The sequence below is a fragment of the Tinamus guttatus genome, unplaced genomic scaffold, assembly GCF_059628265.1.
Source record: "Tinamus guttatus ecotype Peru unplaced genomic scaffold, ASM5962826v1 Tinamus_guttatus_pri_ptg000033l, whole genome shotgun sequence".
Taxonomy (NCBI): domain Eukaryota; kingdom Metazoa; phylum Chordata; class Aves; order Tinamiformes; family Tinamidae; genus Tinamus; species Tinamus guttatus.
The window spans coordinates 1,558,518-1,581,900 of record NW_028288567.1 but is presented as its reverse complement, the minus strand read 5'-3'; the positions used below and the strand labels follow the sequence as shown (position 1 = coordinate 1,581,900).

The 23,383-nt window shown below is 45.4% G+C and overlaps 2 protein-coding genes across 2 annotated transcripts; one reads left to right on the top strand and one right to left on the bottom strand.

Annotated features, from left to right (window-relative positions):
- Window positions 1-816: 816 nt before the first annotated feature.
- NENF (neudesin neurotrophic factor) lies at window positions 817-4,342 on the bottom strand. Its single transcript, XM_088531390.1, has 4 exons — window positions 4,220-4,342; window positions 2,995-3,055; window positions 1,998-2,101; window positions 817-1,353 (listed from the first exon to the last, which is right to left on the bottom strand). The coding sequence occupies exons 1-4, from the start codon at window positions 4,340-4,342 to the stop codon at window positions 1,177-1,179; spliced, it is 465 nt and encodes a 154-aa protein (XP_088387516.1). The 3' UTR covers window positions 817-1,176.
- A 1,316-nt stretch (window positions 4,343-5,658) lies between these two features.
- On the top strand, window positions 5,659-22,322 carry PACC1 (proton activated chloride channel 1). Its single transcript, XM_088531871.1, has 8 exons — window positions 5,659-5,714; window positions 8,825-8,921; window positions 10,549-10,758; window positions 12,759-12,913; window positions 14,166-14,308; window positions 19,649-19,793; window positions 21,006-21,110; window positions 22,076-22,322. The coding sequence occupies exons 1-8, from the start codon at window positions 5,679-5,681 to the stop codon at window positions 22,235-22,237; spliced, it is 1,053 nt and encodes a 350-aa protein (XP_088387997.1). The 5' UTR covers window positions 5,659-5,678; the 3' UTR covers window positions 22,238-22,322.
- Window positions 22,323-23,383: the final 1,061 nt, after the last annotated feature.

Genomic DNA, 23,383 nt, shown 5'->3' with positions numbered 1-23,383 from the left:
CCCAACAGCACACTGAGATGCATTGTCGTTTCCCACCTATTATGTTTTATGGTTAGTTTGGATTTTTTGTTTGTTTGTGAGCAGCAATTTATATAGCACAAGCTTTTACTGTCCTCTGATTGCTGAAATACTGCCAGAGAAATCTGATAAAGAGAGGACTTTTTTCATCCGACAGAATCTGCAGTTTTACATTAAGTTAAAAAGAATATTTGAATGCACATCTCACTGCAAGGGCAATGATGAAACCAGACTATGACAAAGAAAATATGAAATTAAAAACAAAAGTCTGAAATTGTCAATGTGAAGATGTTAAAAAATATCCACAAGATTCTAAATTAGTGTAATAAACTTGTACTACAGGATTATGTGGGAAACAGTGGGTTATCATTTCCTTCTTTTTTGTCGGAGAAAGAGTAGAGGAAGGTAAAAGGAAATCATCGTAATCTAATATAGTTGACAGCTTTGAGAATTCAAAAAAAAGTGTGATTTATTTAAAACTAACATAATAAGAGTCTTACTGTACTGAGAATGTCACAGTATGTCTCAAGGGAGAACAGATATATTTTGCTTGTTTTGTAGCTGTAGGCTTTGCATAGATATTCTACTGTAACTACATTTTAAGAGACTGACTCTTTTTATTTCCAGTATTCTCAAACCTGTCAAACATTAAATTGTACAATACCTTTTAAAGGCAAAGGTTCCTTTACACTTATTTATATATGTGAGTACCTATAACCACAAAAACTACAGCATAGAAAATTGCTGTTAGCTGGTCCAAATAGAACATTAAGTTTTCAAAAGAATGGAAAACAACTAGGGATTTACACAGAGATCACTGATGTTTCAACTGTTGGAAACTTCCTTCTCTTTTAAAGAATGTAATTTTAAGTTATATGTTTCTAGACAGAGAAATACAAGCAGTAAGAACTTCCATAAGAAACTATACCAACAGTTCAGAGCAAAAAGCACAACCATATACCACTAACAAAGGTCTGTTTCATTCCCTATTTTCTAGAATTCATTCCAACAATTAGCTATCAGCAATTCGCTTTCTCTTTAGTAAATATATAAATGTGTAAACGAATAGTTCATATAATATGTTCTTCCTTCCAGGAAACAATCCAGTAATCATTCTGTTGTGGCCCTGTGGATATTCTCTAGATACAAAAATGCTCATCAAAACTCATCTGTAATGATGAAATGGGGCTGATCTTCAGGTTTAAAGTCTAGATTGGGGCTGCCGTCCTCATTCAGGATTCTGCGAGACGTATAGCCGACAATTGGATATTTGGCCTTGTAAACATTATTGAAGGTATCATCCAGGGACTTCAGTTCCTCTTCTGTGAGTCCTGTCTGAATGAAATATTGTCAAAGAAATGAAAATGCAGATATTTACATATTGTTGTTGATTGGTCTAAATCTTAGGGTCAGCTCTGGGGTTTAATTTGCAGAGCATAATTAACAAAGTTGAAGGTATAGTTTTATTCTTCCCTTTCAAATTCATCTTTGATAAAACTTTAATAAGTTCAGGTGAAACAAACTGTTAGTTCACGGAGCAAGTGACATGACAAACGAGCAACAACTAACTCACTGTCACAGTTAACGTCCACTGCCTGCTCATTAACTAAACGAGTTAAAGAGTGATTTACTCTCTTTGGAAGTATCTTTTTAAACAGCAGGTAATTTCCCCTTAACACACTTACTTACCTGTGGAAGTTGTACTTGTTCCACAGATTAAAGCTTTCCCTTTCCAAGGCTTTTAAGACTTCAGCATTCATGAGCAGTAAACACATAATCATGTTATATATTTAAAGAATATTAATTAATTTTGTTTTCAAATTAGACTAAAAATGTAAATCTACTTAATATAATACAAATTAGTTGAATATAACCATCAATCATCTTTCGTAGCTTTTAGTATGTATTGATAAGCAGAACATACAGCATAAGAATAAAACTTTGCAAAATGGAATTAAGTCAATAAGCCAATTTCTTACTATGTCATGAGTAAGATCCGCTGGATCCAGAGACATCTTTGCAACCCCTCGTGTGGAGTCTTTTCCAGCCAAGGCATTATATGGGGCTCCTTTTCCATAAAACTCTGTTGTTAGAAGAAAAACAATGCTCTGACGTTATAAAGGGCAGACTCATGTTAAAGGGCAGACTCAGCTTCTATTTTTCAAGCAGTTCACTTCTCAGTGAGCCAAAAGCAACAATTCAAGTCTATGATTTTTTCTTTCCTAAAATGGGTTTTGAGTTGCTACTGTATTTTGATAGTATACCCCAGTGCTTAAAAAGAGATAGTGGGATTGTACAATGCAGCTGTTTGTTAAACTCCTGTACTCCACTCCTAAAATCTATCTGTTAGGGAATGATGCTTTAGATTCCCATGAGAGGTTCAGATACTGCAGAGTTTGCAGTGCCAAACTTCATCTAATTTAGGATTTGTCAACATGTCATCATGCAAACAAAGCAGTAGAGCATTAGGTTGCCTATTATGACCTTAAGGTGAATATACAGGACCCTGTTGGTCCTCCAAATATTTTACAGCAAGTGTGTTTGCTTTCCTGTTAACTATAACAATATCCTTTCAGTCAAAACCCAAGACATAGTTCAGAGACTACTTACCTCAACTAGGTAACATAGTTAAAAGTATTACTGTCTTTTCTGTATTAGAACTGTAAATTGAATTCAACAACAGGAATTCAAATCAAAACATCTTTGTTTCCTAGCCAAGGCACGGACAGCAACTTCAGCAATAAATGGTTGTTGTGTAAATGATGAGACATAAAGTCTCTTGAAATAAGAAAACTTTAAAAGAGAAAATGTTACGTAAGCCTCCCTACCTGCACCCATCGAGATTAAAAAATAAATAAATAAGGTATCATTTCTCCTTCAGTTGAACTTTGGATTTGTAGGAGTTTGATGATATTAGAAAATGACTGAACAGCATCATGAAAACAAAGCTGACCACAGAGTGACAAAGAAACTCACCTTTTCCAGAAGTAACATCAAATACTACTCCCTTCACTGCCAGGTAAATGGGCTCTCCTTCCTGGAAAGAAAGAAGGGCTGTAGGTCCTCAACACTTACGTATAATTAAAAAATAAACCCCTGCTTTTGGCTGTGAAATCCATAATCACTCCACACACTGCAAAGAGAATAAAATTCCCTACTATGTATTTCATGACCTTACAATCAAATGCACTATAAATATACTGATAAGGTTTTTTTCTGACCCTATAATCAGCTGCGTGGTAAAAATGACATCTGTGGGTGTCTGGGCAATACTTTACATGGCATTTCTATACTGCTTTCCATTCTGAAATGTTTTGTTGTTTGGATAGTAAACAGTAGAGCAGACGTCGGTTAAAGCTCTGCTTGTGTTGCAAAGATCTGTCTCCTGTTTCCATAGACACACGTGGACCAACACACACACACAGTATCTCTCTTGCTCGTACTTGAAACTGTTCCGGAGGCTTTCTGTGGAGCTAAGCACATGGAATGGGGGGCTCTATTTAACCTCGACGTCACTTCTGTCTTGCAGGTCACCTAACGTGGCTTGTTTGCTTGGAGCCGATTAGCTGCATCTTTTTATTCCTAGCGCAGATGGGTATTGCTGAGATAAAAAGATGTTTGGCAAGCAGCAGTCTTCATTTGGGTAAGGGAATAACAGATAAACACACAAATCTGATGGGCTGACAGCAGTTACTTAATAAGCTTGCGCTTCTGCTTTGTCTTCTGCTGTTAAAGTGAAGTTTTAGTCAGTAAGATGATGACTGGTTTCTTTCAGGTCTCTCGAGGATACCCTTGGGCCAGCACAGGAGAAGACATCCGTGCCGGATGTTATCATTTTGAGCCGGGACTTGGGTGGCAGGGAAAACTGAAAACTCCGGAGCTGAAATTCCTTTGTTAATTCTATAATCTTGTAGGGGTGGGAAAGAGGCAAAACAAAACAAAAACCCAGCATACGTGATTTAATGCACTAACGCTATTGAGAGCAAGCTGCTCAGGGCCCAGCTGAAGAGACATGCAGACGCTCAGCGGCGTGTTGTGCAGCAGGCCGCAGCAGCACGGGCTGCAGGTCTGCCCGCGCTGCGGGGCAGCGCTGAGCGTGCCCGCAAGCCCCGAGTCACCCCTGGCTGCACCAACACCTCCGCCACCACCGCCATCCTCCCCCTCCTCCTCGGCCTGCGCTTCCTGCGCGCGGCGGCCCCACCTGCTGCCCGTCGTATCTGGCGAGCTCGGGCTCGGTGAAGAGGCGCACGGGCGGCTCGCGCTCCCACCACGCCGCGCTCAGCGCCGCGCACAGCAGCAGCAGCAGCCGCCGTGCCGCCGCCATGGCGCAGGGCGCGCGCACGGGCCGCGGGAGCGCGCGGGGCGGCGGCAGCCCCGCAGCAGAGCAGAGCGGAGCAGAGTGGCGCTCCCTACAGCTCTGCTCTAGCTCAGGCATCCGCCTCGGCCTGGCAGCGCTCTGTCCGCTTGGCCCAAGGCATGCTGTATATTTACCTGTTGTTCTGAAACTATTATTTATTTAGTGCCTCTCCAAGGAAGGGCAGACGGAGCACTGTACTTGCCAACACGTCTCAGGTGTTAATGATGCAGGAGTTAGTCTGTCTTTGAGCCACAGCTGTATGCAAAATAAGTAACAAGAGCTGAAATACAGTATTTCTAAAAGGAGAAACTATATATTTGGAGTGTTGTCACAGGATTTCAGATTTGGGTTATTAGCTTAATATGTGTGGTTTTTAGGCAGAGGAAAACCACCTACTGAGCAACAAACTATACCACAATACTGTGTCCCAATGCAATGTTTTGTGTGCTTTTTCTTGCTTATGAAATGTTTACCAATTTCCTACATGCCAGTGAAGAAAAAGCTGTGCATGCATTTGGGGCTGGGCTGTGAGTCAGTTCTTGTGTGGTATTATCAGCTTTTACCCTTGTAGGGCGCCCCACTGCTGCCGCCGCCCCGCAGGATGGGTGGATGCCGGGCATGGCCCTGCAGAAGTTTGTCTCGCTGCCAGCGCGGGCGCTTGCTTTGGTGTTCTGATAACGGCCCCCAGTGCTGGGAAAAAGAAAAAAAAAGAAAAAAAAAGAAGAAAAAAAGTAATGCCATGTGTGCATCTCAGAGCTTCGCAAAGCCTTTTTAAATTGCTTTTCCAATCTAGTTGAGAGCTGCTAATACAAAGCACCCTTACTTTGTGTGACAAGAAAGGGCTACGTGAGGAGACAACTTCATGCTGTTTAGAGCAGGAGAGCTCCGCAGAAACCGCTGAGCCAGCTTTGGAAGCTTAAACTGCAGCAAAATGCTTGGTTTTGCTTTGTCTTGCGGCATCCGGTGCCTTTCCAAAGCTCCGTCTCCCCCGGGGAGGCTCGGCGGCAGCGCCGCCGCTGCTGCCACACGAAGGCGCGGGCCCGCCGGCCCCGGGGCTCGGCTTCCCCGCGCCGCGGAGCCGCCAACGGTCGCCCGCGGCCGTTAGAGCGGCTCGCGCCGCACTACCCCTCCCGGCAGCCCCCGCGCAGCCGCGGCGGCGCCCGGGCAGGAAGGAGCGAGCCGGGGAGCCCGGCGCCTGCGTGACCCGGCGCCGTGCGGCGGGTCCCGGCCCGGCCCGGCCCGGGCAGGACGGCTCGGCTCGGCTCGGCTCCCGCCGCCGCGCCCCGCCTCCGCGGCCGGTGCCATGAGAAGACAGGAGGTGCCCGCATCTTACCGGGAGGTAGGGCCGCGCGCGGGGCGGAGGGGCCGCGGCTCCGCGCCGAGCGCCCCTGGCAGCCGCGGGGCCGGGAAGCCGCAGCGCTCCGCACGGGCGCCCCTTCCTACGGCGCCTTTTAGCAGGGCGCCCGCAGCAGCGCCTCGGCCGTGCGAGGGGAGCGCGGCGCCTGGCGAGCCCCGTGCCGGGGGCGCTCACGGCAGCGAGCGCAGGAGGCGCCCCTGCCCCCGGACCTGCCGCCCGCGGGCTCCGCATCGCCCGGCTGCGACACGAGCCCGGCCCGGCTCGGCTCGGCTCGTGTCGGTGTGCAGCCTCGCGCCGCGTATCGCCCTGCTCCTCTCCGGGGGTCGCCAGCGCGGCCGTGCGTGGCGGGGCTCGGGGCCTCCTTAGTCGGCTCCAGTGCAGCTCAGCCCTGTCCATTTAGGTTCAGCTCTGCTTTTCTTGTTGGACCACACTGGAAGGAAAGGACCTGCGTGGGCAAGCTCCTTTTGCTCATGAGGTGCCCTGACTAGCAGGGTGGCATTCACTCATGCAAGAGCTTGTGTGAAGGGGAAGGACCTGAGACAGTTAATGAAGCTGTGGTGATGCTGACAGTAGGGACCAGGTGATGCACGATGCATTTCTCCCATGTGTACCAGCCACCCTGACTTCATGTGCTTTGCGGCGTCCCAAGCTCTGCGGAGCCTGTCTTGATGGTGTGCAAGTGCAGCAGTGCTATTTCCATCTCTTCTCTGTTGCCTGGGGCAAACTGCTGCCTCTGCCCAGGTGGGATGCAGAAATGCCTGGAATTTCCTTCCCTGCGCTCCTGTTTGCCAGGGCCTCTCTCCCCATCAGCACCCGACTGAAAAGGAGCCACTGGGTCACGAGGAGGCTCCTGCAGCTGCTTGGCTCAGCCGAGCGCCACGGCTTCATCCTCTTCCCGTTCTTGACATCCTACCCTATCTCTCGGCCTCCTGTTGCTCCCTTATCTGCCCTGCAAGCTGGTGCCTTTGCTTTAGCGCTCAGCTTCCCCTGTTTGCCCAGCGCAGCCGGTAGGAGAGGCTGCCTGGTGGGGGTGATTGCCCTTAGTGTACGGCTGCTTCCACTCTCCTTGCTTGCCTCGATGTGGGCGTTCGGTGGAGCCTGAAAAACTGGAATCAGGTGTTTGGAATCGCAGTGGAACTAGTAGCCTTGGGGTGGTCTTGCGCGCCCACTCAGTGTACTCCGTGCAGCACCCTGTGCTTTTGACTTTTTGCAGGTTTTTAAGTGCAAAAAGCTTATGGATTCAGTATGAAAAATAAGATATATACTGGGTATTTTGCTTCTAAAGAATGCTGCAGGGCTGCATTTTCTGACTTTTCTTACATATAGGCGTTGCTATACATCCTCTAGAAAGGGAAATAATGCATGTTGCATATTGTGTTCTCGTTTAAACTTGTAGTGGGATCTTCTTCCTCCGAGGAACAGCATTCGCTTACCTGCTGTGTCACCTCAGTTGATGAGGTGTCTATACTGGGAGAACAGGGAGGAGAACTGGTCAGGAAACTGCAGTAACTTTGTAACGTATGTCATATTTTTGGGATCCATTCTGGCATAAGGGATTTGCATGAGTGTAACTTCTTCTGGCTTTAAAGCTGGTTTAGCTAAACCAGAATATAAGGTTCCATGAATACTCTTTCTGTGTCAGAACAACTTATTTTGGGTCAGGTAAACAACTAGACCTGATGTGATACTACAAAAACGAGCAGAGATTCTTAAATTCAATCTATTTTATTGACATAGGTAAAGTGAGTGTCTTTAATCTGGAAAAGTCTCCTGCAAATGAGCCCATTTTAGTACGTTATAACCTGTATAGCCCAGGTCTCACACCATGGAAATCATGCTTTATTTATGTGCAGAACATTAAAAACCAGCTGCATAACTGCTTCAACTTGCATTGCCTGGTGGAAATGATACAGAGCTGTGGCAGGAGGTGATGGTGGCTTTATCTCAGTCTTCGAGTGTGCAAAACAAGTGCACTGTTTCCTATGAAGTGCAAATGCTGATTTGCTAATGGTATATGATTGATAATTGCAATACTTAAAGCTGGATCAAAGAAAAGCCTTTCATTACAGACATGTGCATGTTACTGCGAAGTACGTTGGGGATGCAAAGAGTGTTCAGTGCAGCTGCTCCCTTAACTGTGCCCGCGTTTGCTGCCCTCCCACATCTAATCAGGCAAGTGATACCCTGAGCAGTTCACTGGACAGCACGTGACGTGCCATAAGCCCATGCTGTAGCTTGTACGTCGTGTTCTGACGTGGAGGAAACTTGTAAAATATGTGGGAGGCACTTTCTTTTTTTTTTTTTTTCTTCTAAGTTGTCTCATGCTTCATGCTCCCTGGTGATGCCAGTCTGATGTGACAAGCTTCAGACTTTGACAGAAGTGTCTTGGCAGTTTGGGCCCTGAGCTTTGAATAGCAAAACAAGAAAACATCTGAATAGCAAAACAAGAAAACATCACTGCTGCTGGTTTAGAAAGACTGGAAGACTAATTAGTTGCATAACCACTAATATATAGTAATGTGTTTAGGAAGCACCAATAAGTACCGGAAATGTAGCCATTTGTGTGTTGTCTTGCAATGACCTATCTGCATATATGGCTTAAGAGTATGTTTGAATTATTGCCCTAATACCTGCCAAAATGTAGCTTACCCTTTATGCACCTCTTTATTAAGAAGTGCTAATATTCTGCTTGCGTTATTGTTTGTTTACACCCAGAAATGTGTTCTTGAGTGACAGAACCAAGTTCCTGCCTATTTCAGGGGCATTGTCCTAGTTGGGGATTTAAAGTGGGCTGAAGCTGCCAAGAAAAAGGTAGCTTTGATCATGAAAGAAAAGGTGATGTTACTGTTGAAGCGGCAGAAAAGAAGTAGGTTATATTTAATGTGCTGTCTTTCTCTTATTGCAGCATGCAAGTTACATAATTTTTACATAAATATGGCTTTTATGTTGCGAGCAGGTGGAACAGAGTTTGGGTGCTCGAAGGATGGGCGCATATTTTTGTACCTCTGGTTGCTTCTGGCCTTTTTCATTAGTGCTGTAGAAATTGCAACAGTTGCAAGCTTGGAAATTGAGCCACTGTTTTAACTATGCAGCTGAGTGAAGATGTGGAGCAAGTATCTCAACACCCAACAGATGAGGGAGAAGGAGAGATGGAAGATCATGAAGATACCAGCTCTGTTATTTTACCAGGTGAGAGCTAGTGAACCAGAAATCATTGACTGCTAAGCCTGCTAAGCCGTTTCTGTGTGCGGTGTCTTTTGTTTTTGTTTACTTAGTTGCACTTCTGACAGCAAGTGAGACACTAAATAGCTTAGCGTGTATAAATACTAATGGAAAGTTAAATTTTTCCAGGAATTGAAATGAGAACCCTTCTTTGTTGTGAGCTGTGCTAGCTAAAAGAGATTCTGAGATAGCTTTATACTTTTTTTTTTATGTTGAACACCTCTAACCTGAATTGCAGTGTTGATGATGGCAGTGGATTGTAAGCAAAGTGAGTGCCAGATGAGCAAGATGCAATATGGAACAGATGTGCTCTTGAACAGATTGTAGATAAGACTATTCAGCCCCACTTTTTGATGGGGAGGGGAACATAGTGTCAAATGGTTTTGTTGCAGCTGAGGTTTAGGCATTAGATTATACCAACCTGAAATGGGTATCCCCAGAGATTTTGCAACTGTTCAACATATTTTTTTTTAAGTAGTAATGTAATTTTGTGCATACTGATATCCTAATTCCCTTTACTACTATCTCCTGACAGTGAGCTTGGGAACACGTGTGTGGCCATAAACCTTTATGAGAGGGTATGTGCTTTGCAGGAGCTATTAAAAGGCTAGTGCTTGCTGTGGTAAGGAATAAACAGCAAAACGTACTATTACAGTTGAAAAGCGGAATGTGGCCTGGCCTGAGAGCGCCTGACTCATTAAATTACACCTCACAGAAAAGTCAACTTAAAATGTGCCTACTTATCTCCTTTTATATGTTGTTTTTTTACTGCTTATTTTGTGTATCCAGCTATATATCGCTCACAGTCAAACTGTGACATGTGGTACTCAAGAATGCCTGACCTTTTTCCTCACAAATGTTACCCAAGGAAGTAGAGAAAGCAAGGGGCAAGGGGAAGCACTATCTGCATGGCTGTGCATCTACAAGAGAGGCTAGTGTGAAAATCTTCAGAGAATAGGCTTTGAAGAAAGGCAGAGTTTGAGAGAACCTGGTTTGTCTTTTTCTAGATGCAGTTGGAAGAGTCCCTCTTTTGTGAAACTTCTGTAACAAGCGCAAGGAGTTAGAATTTGGACTTCAAAAGTGAGAGTAGCAAGGACCTAGTCAGATCTACCATAGGGGAGTTGCACTGCAGATAGGTGTGTAAGAGTATCAAATCTCTCTGCTGATTTATATGCTAAATGTGGTCAGAAACAAATTCAGACTGGGAGGAGGGGAAGAAGATACTTTTTTTTTTTTCTTTTCCTCTTTCTCCAAGAGGAAAGATTGACCATTAGCAGACTCGGTCCATGAACTTTGAACTTTGTTTCTGAACTGGCTTTCCTGAAAAAAACCTTCGCTTTCTGCCTTTCTTGTCCTTAAGCAGAGTGCCAAATACAACATGTGAGAAAGAGGCATGGTCTTTTGATGATTGTGCCTCATGTTTGACAAGGAAACAACTTTCTTACCGCTCATCAAAAACAGCAATAATTGTGTTTTATTAATCAAACAGCTGGCGGTTTACTCTCCTCTCAGGTTGATCTTAAATGAATATTGCGTAAATTCAGCCCAAAAGTCTGTATTTTGAAGTCCTAATTCATGCTCTGTTTGGTTTCAGACAGTGAACTGGGTCCCAGTGCCCCCTATTTGCGTTTCAGCAAGACCTGCCTAAAGAATGTTTTTTCAGTAATTCTCCTGTTCATTTATCTGCTGCTTATGGCTGTAGCTGTGTTCCTTGTCTACCAAACCATCGCTGACTTCAGGGAGAAGCTCAAGCACCCAGTGATGTCTGTCTCTTACAAGGAAGTGTCCTTGTATGATGCACCTGGTAAGACGAGTAATGGACAAAGCGTCTTTAGTTACTGTACACATTTATCCTGGGTTTTTATATGGAATAATTTTTGATACTAATTCTCCAGAGCCCACCGTTCCATACAATGTTTCCATGCAGATTTTCCACTTAGTCTTGTTTAATCTATGGGGTGTTGTGTGGATTGTTAACATTATAGGACAGGCTTCTGGGCCTGTTGGGCACTGGCAAGGTTTTGGCCAGTTGGTCACTGATTTTTTTCTGGCCAGTAAATCAATGGCAGGGGCTGTGGAATCTTATACTATGTTTAGTAGATAGGTTTTTGCAGACTCAAGAATTGGCCCTTTTTAGAGGTAAGAAGATCATGCATTATAGAAGTACTCCCAAAGGTGTTTCATTGAGCAGCGTAGCACGCAGGATCTGTAGCAGGACCTCAGCCCTGCAGTGTAAAATCAGGTACTGCTGACAATAAAGGAGGCGGATTTATCAAACAACCACCAAATGATCACAGTGCTTCTTTCTGCTTCTGTTCTGCAGTGTTTACTACTTGCTGTTACATCAATAGGCAATGACAGCATGATGTGACTGGGAGGAAGAGTGTTGGCATAAAAATGCAGAGCAGCATCGGAGTGCTGTGCTGCACTTTGTAAGTGGGTTTACTCCACAAAAGCATTTTTGAGTAGTGACTTCCATTATTATTTTAATTATCCTGTAACTGTTCATAAACAGAGCTGCGGTAGCAAATGCAGCGCAAGCAGCATTGGAAGCTACTTGCAAGTCAGTTTCCAATGTCAAAATAACACTGTTGTTTGAAGTGTCAGGGCATTTTACAAATACCTCCCTGCAGCAGTTGTTGCTAAAAGGTGTTGCATGCTGTTGACAGCTTCCTGCAGTTGTTTTTCTGTATGGTCAGTTAGGCTCAGCTCTGTAAGTATGTTCTTGGATCTGACTGTAAGAGCAGCCTTTCCCTGTGTTTTTAGGTGAGCTTTTCATACAGCGAGAGGGGGGAAATGCCATTTAGAGAAACAGAACAATGTGACTAAATCTGAAAGTATTGGCAAGGGCTCCTGCTGCATCAGAGATCATAGAGTAGCCCTTTACTGCTTTCTGCTGTTGAAGTGACGGGATTCCCAGTTGCAAGCTTGGAGCACTGAGCAGGGGATAAATTGTTTGTAGATTTAACGTATTCTGACTATTTTGACATTTTGCGTTTTGGCAGGCAAGTTATTTCTGTTGTGCGAAGTACTGCATCATACTAATAACTCAGATTATAGTTACCTTTCAGTAATTGATCTAGATTATCTTCAAGTGAGTTTGCTTCCAATATTAAATGTGGCATGAAAGGATTAGGTTGGGGGGTTTGTTTTTTTACTAGCCTTCTAGGAGATAAGAAAAATACAGTACAGCCTTTTTTTTAAATGGATGCTCTTGGTCTACAGCCATTGACTTATGGTATATACAAGTAGATGAATTTCCATACAGGTGAAAAAGGGGCCTGCTCACCTGATAATATAGGCAATAAGGGATGGTAACTGTTTGGAATTGTTGGATGGCTTTGATTTTTTATCATGACATATTATTTGGTGAACAGAAGATACACGAGCATCTTTCAGCTTCATTAAATTTGAAAACACACTGAATATTTGAAAACACACACCTACTGCTCACACTGAAGCACTTCATGCTGCGCTTGACTGAAGTGGTCTCCTGACTTAGGCATTCTTCTCACCTGCGGCCAGAGGACCTGATTTTGGGGAGGGCTGGTGCAATTTAGTAACTCCTGTGAACCTTGAATCATGTCAGCAGGGCAGGAAGGCAGGTTTTCTGCAGGGCTGCTGTGCTGATGTGGCTGGCACTGCTCTCCTGCTCTTGCACAACACGGAAGCACGTGGTTTAGCTGAATTCTTTGCTGGATCTTGGCAGGATAGCACAGCATCCTGTGGGATTAAATCCTAAAATGCAATTCCATGTACTTGGGAAAGAAATCAGCTGTCTTCCGCCTTTTTCGTCCCAAACAGGTATTGCCTTTTACCCAGGCAAGGCTCGGCTGCTTAGCTGCAAGCATCATTACTATGACCACATTCCGCCTCTGATAAATCCCGGTCAGCCAGGAGACATTGAGTGCATCACTCAGAGAATCAACTACACAGACCCTTTTACTAACCAGAGCATGGTAATAGTAACAGAACAAAACTTAGTCTGTGTTTTTTTGATTTGTTCATAATTTGAAAGTAAAAATATAGCCCAAGTGCTGCAAAAACTCCAGTGCTGCTTCTTTTTTATTATTATTATTTTGTCTCTTTGTTTTCAGAAATGTAAAGTAGGTGTGTGTGTGTGTGTATGTTATGGATGATCAGCTGTTGTGTGGATGTGTATAGCATGAAACCCACACAAAAAAAATCCAGAAGTCTAATTTCTGACAGTGCAACTCTTGCATCTTTTTTTTTCCCAAATGAACTAGCAAGCAATCTGCTTGATATTGTAAAACTAGCTTTGATTGAAAGCAGTAACAGTTACTTCATTAAATAAGGATATCTTCTGTGTTTTTGTGTGTTTGGTGGAAAGGAAATACTGTTTTTGTCACACTTGGAGTAATTCAATTGGACACCAAGCGTTTCATTACATCAAAACACAGAATATAAGGTGAGCCAAAACATGGATGCATGGAGTCTGTCTTAAGTCGCCCTTAAAATGCAGCAAATCTAGCTCCTGAATGGATAAATGTTCAGAAAATATAGTATATTAAATATGGTACTTTGTATGTCATCTAAAGTTGTTGCTCAGATTGTTTTTAAGGAAGCTAAAAACTAAGAAATAAACTGTTTACCTGTTCGGCCTGTTTTTTTTTTCCCTTTGTGTTTTGCTTTTCATCTGGTCACCATTTTTTTTGTTTGTTTGTTTGTTTTCTGGGAAGTAGCTCATTTTGTTTATTTAAAACTAAGGTTCTAGGTGCAAGTCTGGTATTTTGTTTCGGCCGCTATTTCTCTTTGCGTACATTTTAAGAGCTTGCATCTTGTGGAGCCCTATGTTCTCCACATCAGACTCCAAATTAACTTGTTTATATTGAGAGCTGAAAGTTTCCGGGCTTTAACGCTCAAAACAGTTTTGATTTTCTTCCTGCAGAAATGCAGGTTGAAGAGCTTTAGCTGTTAATTCCTCACAAGAAGCCAAATGACTGTGATAGAACTAAAGCAGATTTCTTAGGGAAAAAAAAATCTTGGTTTAAAGTCCTTATTCTTGCACTAAAAGTAGGACTTTAAGTCTGCTTTGGCATTCTTGTTAGATATTTTAATAGATGGTACTTAATAGGGGTCTGGAAAATCTCTGTGTGTATTAGATTTCTATAGGGCGTTTGTGACAGATGGCAAAATCATGAACAGGAAATGAGGATTCCTCTCTTATTCTCACTGTCTGTCTGCTTGCAGAAATATGCTTTGGTTGTTCAAGGCCCTCGTGATGTGAAGAAAAAAGAGCTGGTGTTTTTGCAGTTTCATTTGAATGGAACAGACCAAGACTTTAGTGCAATTGACTACCTTCTGTTTTCCTCCTTCCAAGAGTTCATCAACAGGTATGCACAGAAATAAAGGGAGAAGTCCATAATTTCATTGAACTTGCTATCACAACAGTGCTGATGAAAGCAAGGTTATTTAAATGGAAATTCCAGAGCTTTATGATAATTCCCATCAAGTTTGGGTATGTTTGGATTAGTTTGGTACACTTACACCTCTTATGGTTTCTAGTTGCTAAAATCACGCTTTAAAAAATGAACTGAGGACATTTTCAGTGACAAAAACAGCCTTTCAGTCATGCTTCAGTCATTTGAGGCTTTAATCTCTAAGTTTGAAGAGGGTGCTGGCCATGGGTGATGGGCAAGTGGACTGTCCCAGCCGGTGTGATGAGGAAATGCACTGAAAACATCTGAAGTTCTGGCGGGGTTGGTTGGTTGGTTGTGTATTTCTCTTTTAATTATAATAGAGATCAAATCTTCAACTGAGTTAATTGTGACCAGTGAAAGATTAAGCATATTTGTTTATATTACTCGTTTTATGTAAGATGCTACAGAACGATGTAATTCTGTGGGTGATGCTTTCAAAAATACTGTTTATTGGTTTAATGCTGGTGCTGCTGGAGTGACTAGTGGACTTCCATTAATTTTAATAGGAACAGAGTTAATCGTGTCTTGATCCTTCTTTAAAATCTCACTCCTTTTCCAGGCTTGTATGAATAAACTCCACACTTAACTATTTATTTCTGTGTTTAATTTCAATTCAAATTAATTTGTGTCTCTGATCCAGATTAAAACACTGGACAAGAGCCGTTAGTGGCAGTGAAGTCTAACAGAAACCTTTGATTTGAGTCAGAATGCAAAGAGATAGGGAATAAAGAGCCTGTGCAGGATGAAAAGGTGTGAGGGAGGCAGAGAGAAACAGCCCTAGAGATTTCACTGTACCAGGCGTTCTTGGAGGCTGCGCTGTGGTCATGCTGGGCCTAGCTTGAAGGTGGAGATTGGGCCAAGGTGGGTGAATCTCACTGCTGTGAACATGTGTGAGCTGCAAGGGAGAAGCCTGGCCCCAACCTCCTGCCTGCGGCTTGGCCCGGCCAGCAGGCTCAATGGCAGAACTGATGCGGGAAGAGGAAGGGAAATGCCACCTCGTTCCTAAAGAGCTGCCCCTTCACAGTGTTGGAAGGCACCGGAGCTGAAGCTGGGAGAGTGAAGGCTGAGTGTGAATTGGCTAATTTATCTTGCTCAGTAGTGTGTATTGCTGTCCTAGTGTCCCGGGACATGAGCTGGACAGTCTGGGGGCAGGTTGAAAATGTAAGTTTTCTCCTACATGAAGTGCCTGTGAAATTTCATGTTACATGAAATGCTTTTGTTCTGTCCACTTCCAGCAGAAGAGAAAATAGCAGCGACTTCCTTCTGGCTGGTCAGCTGATGCCATATTTAGCTGATGGAAAGTCAGGACTAAAATATCCTTGGAAACTGTAGTGTGTTGACAATGTAAATTTTGTCCTGAACAAGCCCTACGTCTCCACTTACGGGCTGCCATTATCTAATTTTCCTGATGAAGTCTCTCACTTACTGGTTCTGAGAGCATATTACCAGCTCTGCATCTGGCAGCTCATGTAAAGTAATTGTTACTAAAGATGACAAGAGATAGGATAATTCTCACCAGATATAATTATCTTTACAGATGTTTGCCATGGCTGCAAACTGCTTAGGTTGGACTTAGATGAGCAGACTGTTGTAAAATATCCTTACAGGGTATTCCGTCATCTTAAACCACAATTCCAAACCCCTTAAAGTTGGTGGAAAGAGTCCTACCGTACCTACACCACAGTTTCTCTGTAGGCATCAGTATGTGCAGCTCACTGTTGCTTTAAATAGCAATAACCCGATCACGGAGGCTGCTGCGAGCATCAGCCAGCAGCAGTGCCAGGAGTGGTGCTTAGAGACCTGGTAACTTTATGAATGTTTTTTGGGGTGTAGCTAAGTGGTGAGGACCTGGGCAAGGTGCACTTGTTTCTGTCAGGGCTTTTATTCTGTGCAGCTCTTAGGTTAAGCCTGCATCACCCGACCACACGGGGCAGGCCCTGCTCTCTAGCTGGGCTCTTGCTGGCGCGCTGCGGGGCCGCGTGCCGTTGGTGGCCTGGCATCACTGTGAGGCTGCCACTGCCTTTTGTTTCTCTCTTTGAAGACAGTGGCAGCTGCTGTCTCTGCCATATTAATTGCAGGGAAGGAAATAATGAAACCCTTGCAAATCACAAAAAAGTGAAGCTAAAAATACAAGTTCCTTTCTCAACTGTTATTAGTGTAATACATGGGTTTAAGAAAAAAAAATCCTCTGAACATGTTACTGTCAAAACTGTTGTCAGCTCAGCATGTAAAATCCTGCGTGGGCCGTGGGCTCGGGGCAGGCGCCGCGGGAGGAGGCCGGGCAGCCCCGAGGCCCGAGGCCGGCCGCGGTGCACGGGGCAACGCGGCCGCGCAGGCGCTCGCGGCGCCGCTCGCCACCCGAGCCTGCCGCCCGGGGGGACCTCGCTGCAGGGTTTGCCCCTGGCTGAGGCCGTGACCCTCCTGCTTCTCCTTCCTCTGCTGTGAAGTGAAAATTTCATCATTGTTTTGTGTGATATGGAGGTAGTATTAATATTTTGGGAGAACCCAGGAATTTTACAGTACACCAAAAGCAAGTGTAAGTTTTCAAAAGGGTAATAGGTAGAGAAGCCTAAGTGTGTAGCATTTGTAGGATGTCTGCCTGTCTTTGGGGTGAATACAGGGAGCTGAGACGTGCCTCCTCAGATAACCACTCCACAACCTCTCCTCCAAAGAAATGAAGCTCTCTTTTTCAAGACTGCCATTGCAGTTGAAGGCCAAGTGTGCTGTTGCTGTGTGCTTGCCATGGAAGCTGTGGCCGTGCAATGTTAAGATTCATTTCGTGTCTTCCTGCCTGGATTTTCCACGTCGGTTTGGAAAGCTTTTCCAGGCTGCCATGCCGTGTTGAGTCACGCCGCGGGCCCGTGGCTGGGCTGGGGTGCCTGGGATGAGTGTTCCCCGCGCAGCAACGCGCCCTGCGCCGCCTCGCTCTGCCGCCGGCGCCGCTGCAGCCGCGCGTCGCAGGAGGCCCCGTCACCCCCTGCGTCCCTGCCTGCTGGGGCACGGGGCTCGTGGAGGGATGCGCTGCCATCCTCTGGGGGTGACCGAAGCGCTAGTGTTGCAAATAGATCAAGGTGTTCCCAAGCAGCTAAAATGCTTTAGGATATAATCTGCTTAGGCATGGAGAGAAATGTATTATTTTTTCTTTCCAGAAGTGCTTCCTCTTTCTGTCTGCACCACACAAGTGCTCCCCCACCTGAAGCCCTGATTTGAGATGGTTGGCTTTGGGTTTTGCTTCTTACAAGTGTGTGCTTGTTCACTTGCTAGGCTCGAGCAGGCGCCGCCGTACAGAGCAGCCAGTGGAAGGCTACTGCTCTGTAGACATGACCCTGCTGTGTGGAAGGGAAAAAGAAAGAGCCCTATCTCTGAAAGCTAAGGAGTAAAAAGCACAAGAAAAGCACAAATCTGCCAAGAGATGGTGTGGGGCTGATCTTCCCAATTGGTCCCTTTTTCAGATAGCGCCTTGTTTTCAGTTCAGCTTTTCTTCTTTACATCTTTCTCATGAAAGACCAAACTGTTCTAGGCTCCCAACAACCTTAGCCATGTTCTCCCTCTGTCAGATGGGAGAAGAACTTTTTTCTTTGTCTGCAAAGATGGATTTATTCTGGCTGAATCAAAAACCTGGTTCTGCCCCCTTGTCTCAAAGGACCAGCCTACCCTGACACATCTCTCCAAACCTGAAATCTCCCTCTAGTGAAAATCGCCCCCGGTCCTTTAGTGACTCATCACTGTGTTCACCCCTGGGTTTCAAATGAAACCTTACTAGAAAGCAGCTGCAAGGACCAACTTGTTTCCTGGAGACAGCAAGCAAGTGGCTAAAAGCGCAGTGCAGAGGAGCTCCAAGGAAACACCTCGTGAGGGTGGTCGATTCAGAGTGCCCTGTGCAGCTGCTAGAGATGAGGTGGGGACCACGCATGCTGTATCATAGAGCTGCACCTGCCAGGTGGGTTTGGGAAGCCTTAAATTGCTCAGGGTCACAGTATTAAAAATGGGCACAAACCAGTCCTGCTCTTGTGAGCCCACAAACAGCTGTGGCTGCAGATTGTTGTGAGGATGTTCAGGACAGATGGGAGCCTCACATCAAAGGGACCTTGTTCCTAAGACCCTAGGAATGTAAACTGCAAAGCCTGTCAGCTGTGTCTGCCTTGGGACTGGTTTGAGTGCACCCCGCGGGCGGGTAAAGCAGCCTGCCCTGCTCTAGGCTGCTTCTGTTGCCTTCACTAGCTATCAAAGGTCATGCTAGTCACTGCTCTAATTGATCCCAACATCAACACTCCAACAGAAACTATTGTCAGCACAAACCTGTTATCTGAAGCTCTCACTTCCATAAAGCACACAAAGAAGTGATGGGCAGTCAAGGTCTCAGAACAGGCCTATTTTTGTGTCTCCAGGCCTAACATAGGGAAGCAAAGAGGTGGATGATCCTGGCTACGTTTTTCTTAGTCTCCCTTAGCTCAACTAAATAGGCAGAATTGGTAAAACTGACCATCATGAAGGAGGATGGTGAAGCACGAAAACTGTTAGCTCTGTGCAGAGCAAGGTTGTATCCTACAAGTGGTGCTGTTAACGGGCTTGGGCTTTGCAGCTCCCTGGTATTTATTTTCTGAGTACGTGAGCCCTGGAGAAAGGCAGCCAAAGCTTTCGTGCTCTGCACAAGGGCCTGGGGAGCAGATGTGAACTTGCCAGCCTTGAGAAATGAGAGGTAGCTCAGACCTAACGAACGGGGTGGTGCTAACAGAGCACCAAAGCTGCTTTTAAATCCTCTCTCCTTCTACATCTACCTCCTAGAGCAACTGTGGTCCTGGCTGCCTACAAAGTGTTTTTTTCTTTCTTTGTTTGTTTTTCCCTGAATTCTGTGAAAACAAACTCGTGTTAGTAACTAGAGAAACCTACTGCTTCATCTCCCACCTTCCCTCAGGGCCCTGACCTTGGGGCAAGTTGTTCCTGGGCTCCTGGCCACACTCCCACATCTTTGAGAGGAGTCCTGAGCAGAACCAAGTTCCCCTACAAAGCAGAGGGATCCCTGGGGCGATGCCGAGCTGGGAAACGGTGAGGAGCCACATCAGTCTTCTGCAGCTGGGAGCAGGAGTGCAAGTGCTAACCTTCAGCAGAACATCAGTGTTGCCAATAGATGTTTTAGATGTAGTGTGTTTTAGCAGCTGAAATTGAAACAGAATTTTGAATGCATTTCAAATGTCCCTGGGTCTGACATTGTGCTACGAGCAGCGCTCAGTAAAATGATGATTTTTCTTTTAGTCCAGAAAAAGCAGAATTCATGAAGGACTGTGAAAGCTCATACTCCAGCTGGAAGTTTTCCGGGGGATTTCGAACTTGGGTGAAGATGTCCTTGGTGAAAACCAAAGAAGAAGATGGTAGCGAGACTGTTGAATTCAAACAAGAGGTAAGAAAGGAAACTTGGGAAGAGTGTTTTGGAGCACTGACAGTTAATTAAAAAGTAGTTACTGCCAAAAAAGTTGGTGTTTGTGGATGATAGTTGATTGACAGAATTATTTCTTGGAACAAATGGCAACAGGAGTTGGAGATAGGGAGAAAGGTCCTCTGTTTTGTGCAGTTATCTAGAAAGTGGCTTTTGTTTTGGTGCTTTCCTTATCCCAGTTGCCACTGAGCGGTTTCAGTTACTTGTGTTCCTTCTTAACCTGGAGGGGTTTTGCAAAAGCATTAATACCTTGATGAGCCTAGAGATGTATCTCAAAAAAATATGTCCTGATGGAGAAGCCAGAAGATCCAGCCCGTGACTGATTATAAGGGAGCCTTGCACTCTGCTGGGATTGATTTCTCAGAAATATTAACACAGCTACCTTTAGTTCCAAGATGTGATTTCCAAAGCAATTGTCTTAAAAGATGGCTAGGAATGAGAAGAGATGTTGTTTGGGTTACCAGAGGGGCTGATGTTAGGGTGAAGAGGTGAGCATGAACAGAGTATCCTTTGTAGCACTACTGATGTCTGCTTTTTGTCTGGATTTGGGACTCTTACCTGTTGAGAAGCCTTAGAAACAGGGAATTACTCAATTTCTTGCATTGTTTAAAATTAAAAAACATGGACTGAGGCTGGGAACAAAAGTCTTGACTCCAACGCAAAAAGCCCGAGTTCTTCATGGCTGGAAACCTTCACGGACTAGTAGCTAGGGAATGGGAATGGGCACAGAGGTGATTCCAGGTTTCACCCGCAGATGTGCTCAGCAAACTCCTTGGCCAAGCAGGGCTGTGGGCGCCCCCCGCTCCGCCTGGGCCGGGAAGGACCGGCCGTGCCCGCGGCTGCTCCCGCCAACCAGGCCCTCCGCGTGCCCGGCCGCCCGCAGCTCGAAGGGACGTGGGCGCAGGAAGGGCCGCCCGGAGGAGCGCGGGCAGCGCTGCTCTGCCTGTGCTTGCTACGGGAGAGAGGGCAAACACGAAGCGGCGGGGGGATGCTGAACTTCCCTGCTTGGGGCCTAGCGTTCCAGGGAGGCCGAAGGCTGCACTGGGAGACCCTTGATGATCACCCTGCTGTTAAGACCTGCGCTTTGCACCATCCACCAGGCCGTGGCTGCTGTGCAGAAAACTCCATTAAAAATCAAAGCAAGTAACATGCACGTCTTTTTTTTCCTCTCTCCAGACTAGCGTGGTTAACTATATTGACCAGAGAACTAAACCCAGAAGCGACCAGCTGTTTTTTGTGGTATTTGAATGGAAAGATCCCTTCATACAGACTGTTCAAGATGTGAGTAACTCGCTGGTCCCTCCTCGAACCTTTGCCTCCCTGCGTACCTATGTATGTGGTGCATGTGCACCTGCCTTATCCCTCACCCCAGGTGGAAACTAGAGGAAGAGGGAAGTCACTCTTAAAATTTGAGTCCAAGCTCTTTCCTTACAACCAGTTCTGTATCTTCTGCTGGGGGTCAGGGCCATTTGAAGCCTTCATTTGCTTGGTGACACTCCACTTTCTTCCTACAGCTGGATATGCACGTGGCTAAGAGAAAGCCGGGGTGCCCTGCCCTTCAGCAGAGCCCAGCATTAGGTCAGGTCTCAGCTTTTCGCCTAGATAAGTGTGCTTCAGTAAATGGGTTTAGTGAATTTTCGTCTTAATTAAAAATCAAGAAGCTAGACTTAAATGAGAACAATAGAAAGAGATCAGCCAGTGTATTTTTAACTCCTTATTGGACAGAATTTGGCATTAAAATGCACAAGGCCCTCCCAGTTGAGTGCCCGTGGGGCACGCTGGGGCCGGGGGGTCCCGCAGCAGAGCGCGCGCTGCGGCCGTCCCTCGACGGGGCCCTGCGCGGGGCCTGTCTCACCTGAGGGCTTGCGCTCCTTGACGAGCTCTCTTCATGTGACCGGTGACTTTTGGTGAATTTTGAAAGGAAGCATTACGGGAAGCTTAATCGCTAAGGCTAAACTGAGCAATTTACCTGTATCGCTAGACATGGTTTAAACAATTTACCATCTTGAAACAGTCTAGGAGAATTTACCAGCTAGATGAGACACCTTGTGGAGCCAGTGTATTTTCTTCCTGGCTGAAGGACGATCCTGGAGGGAGGTGGCTGATGATTGCTTGGTGACAGCTCTGCAGGGCAGTGGTACCTGCTGCAGGACATTGCGGCTGGAAGACTGGAAGTGCTGGTTATGGAGCAGGTACGATAGTGGCTGAGTCGGCTGAGAGGGAATAATGTTTTTAATTTCTTGCAGATAATCACAGCAAATCCTTGGAACATGATTGCTCTTCTTTGTGGTATCTTTTTGGCTCTGTTTAAGGCCGCAGACTTTGCTAAGTTAAGTGTTAAGTGGATGATCAAAATCCGCAAGAGACATCTGAAGAGAAGAAGCCAAGTAATGAACCACATAAGCTGAGACTGCCTTTTAAGTGTTCATAGCAGAAGGAATAGAACATAACTGGAATAAACTTCAATCAGCAACTAAAGCCGTAAACCAGGTATACTCCCTGCAGAACAGCCCCCCAGCCTAGCGAACTGACACTCCAACTTCAGAAAGGAGCTAACCCTAGGGCAAGTCTAACAAACTCACACTTTTTAAGCTCAGATTTAATACGTTTACCTCAGTGTGTGGTGGGTGAGGGGGACAGAGTTCACCAGTGTTCAGCAAGTCAGTGCTGTAGTGGCTGAGCTCTAAAACTGGCCGGCATTTGAACACATCTCAGAGCAGGTGGGCACTTACGTAAGGCCCCGGGCTGCGGCCTCGAGGCGGTTCCCTGCAGCGAGGAGTCACGCGCAGAGCCGCACGGTCCTGCCGCCCGCCTCCGAGCTGTGAGCTGAAATGCACTGGAGCCCTGCTACGTTTTCATTTAACAATGTACTGATGTTTATTATTAAAACACACCTAAAAATAAGTTACTGTGTGCATTGTTGAAGATTTCTGCTCTTAGCGTCAATTGAAGATAATCCAGACAGGAATATTGGGCAAAAAGAAGTCAAAAACAAAAAAAAATCCATTCCCCGTGTATGGAGTGTGTATTTTTACTTTTTTTATTTTCCAACTTAGCTGCTAAATGATTGATTTGTGTAAGTTGAAGATGGCCTTCAGTCATGCTTCATGCTGGCATATTAATGTGATTTTTTTTTTTTTTCTAGAGTGAATGTGTGTTAACTGCCCTGTGGTGTAGGGTGTTTGGTTAGTTTTTTCCTGTGTTTTTTCCTTTCTTACATGTCCTTCTCTGAGGCAAGAGGCCCAGCCTGGGGCTGCAGCGCGTGCAGGGCAGCAGGCACCACAGTTCCAGCGGGGCTGGGGTGAGGGCTGTGAGGTAAAGACAGGCTCTTCTCTATGCCATTTCTTTTCTTTTTTTAAACTAATTCATGTAGCAGCTGCCTTCAGTCACTCCCTCTCATCTATCACCACCTTTTGTTTTATGAGGAAGCGTCACTGCCTCACACAGGCCACCTGTTTCCAGCCAGGAAACCTTTCTTGTATGTGCACTATTTTTAGGTGGGATGCCAGTAACAAGCACTACTGAATTTATTTGAAATAGCTTCTTAAACTATT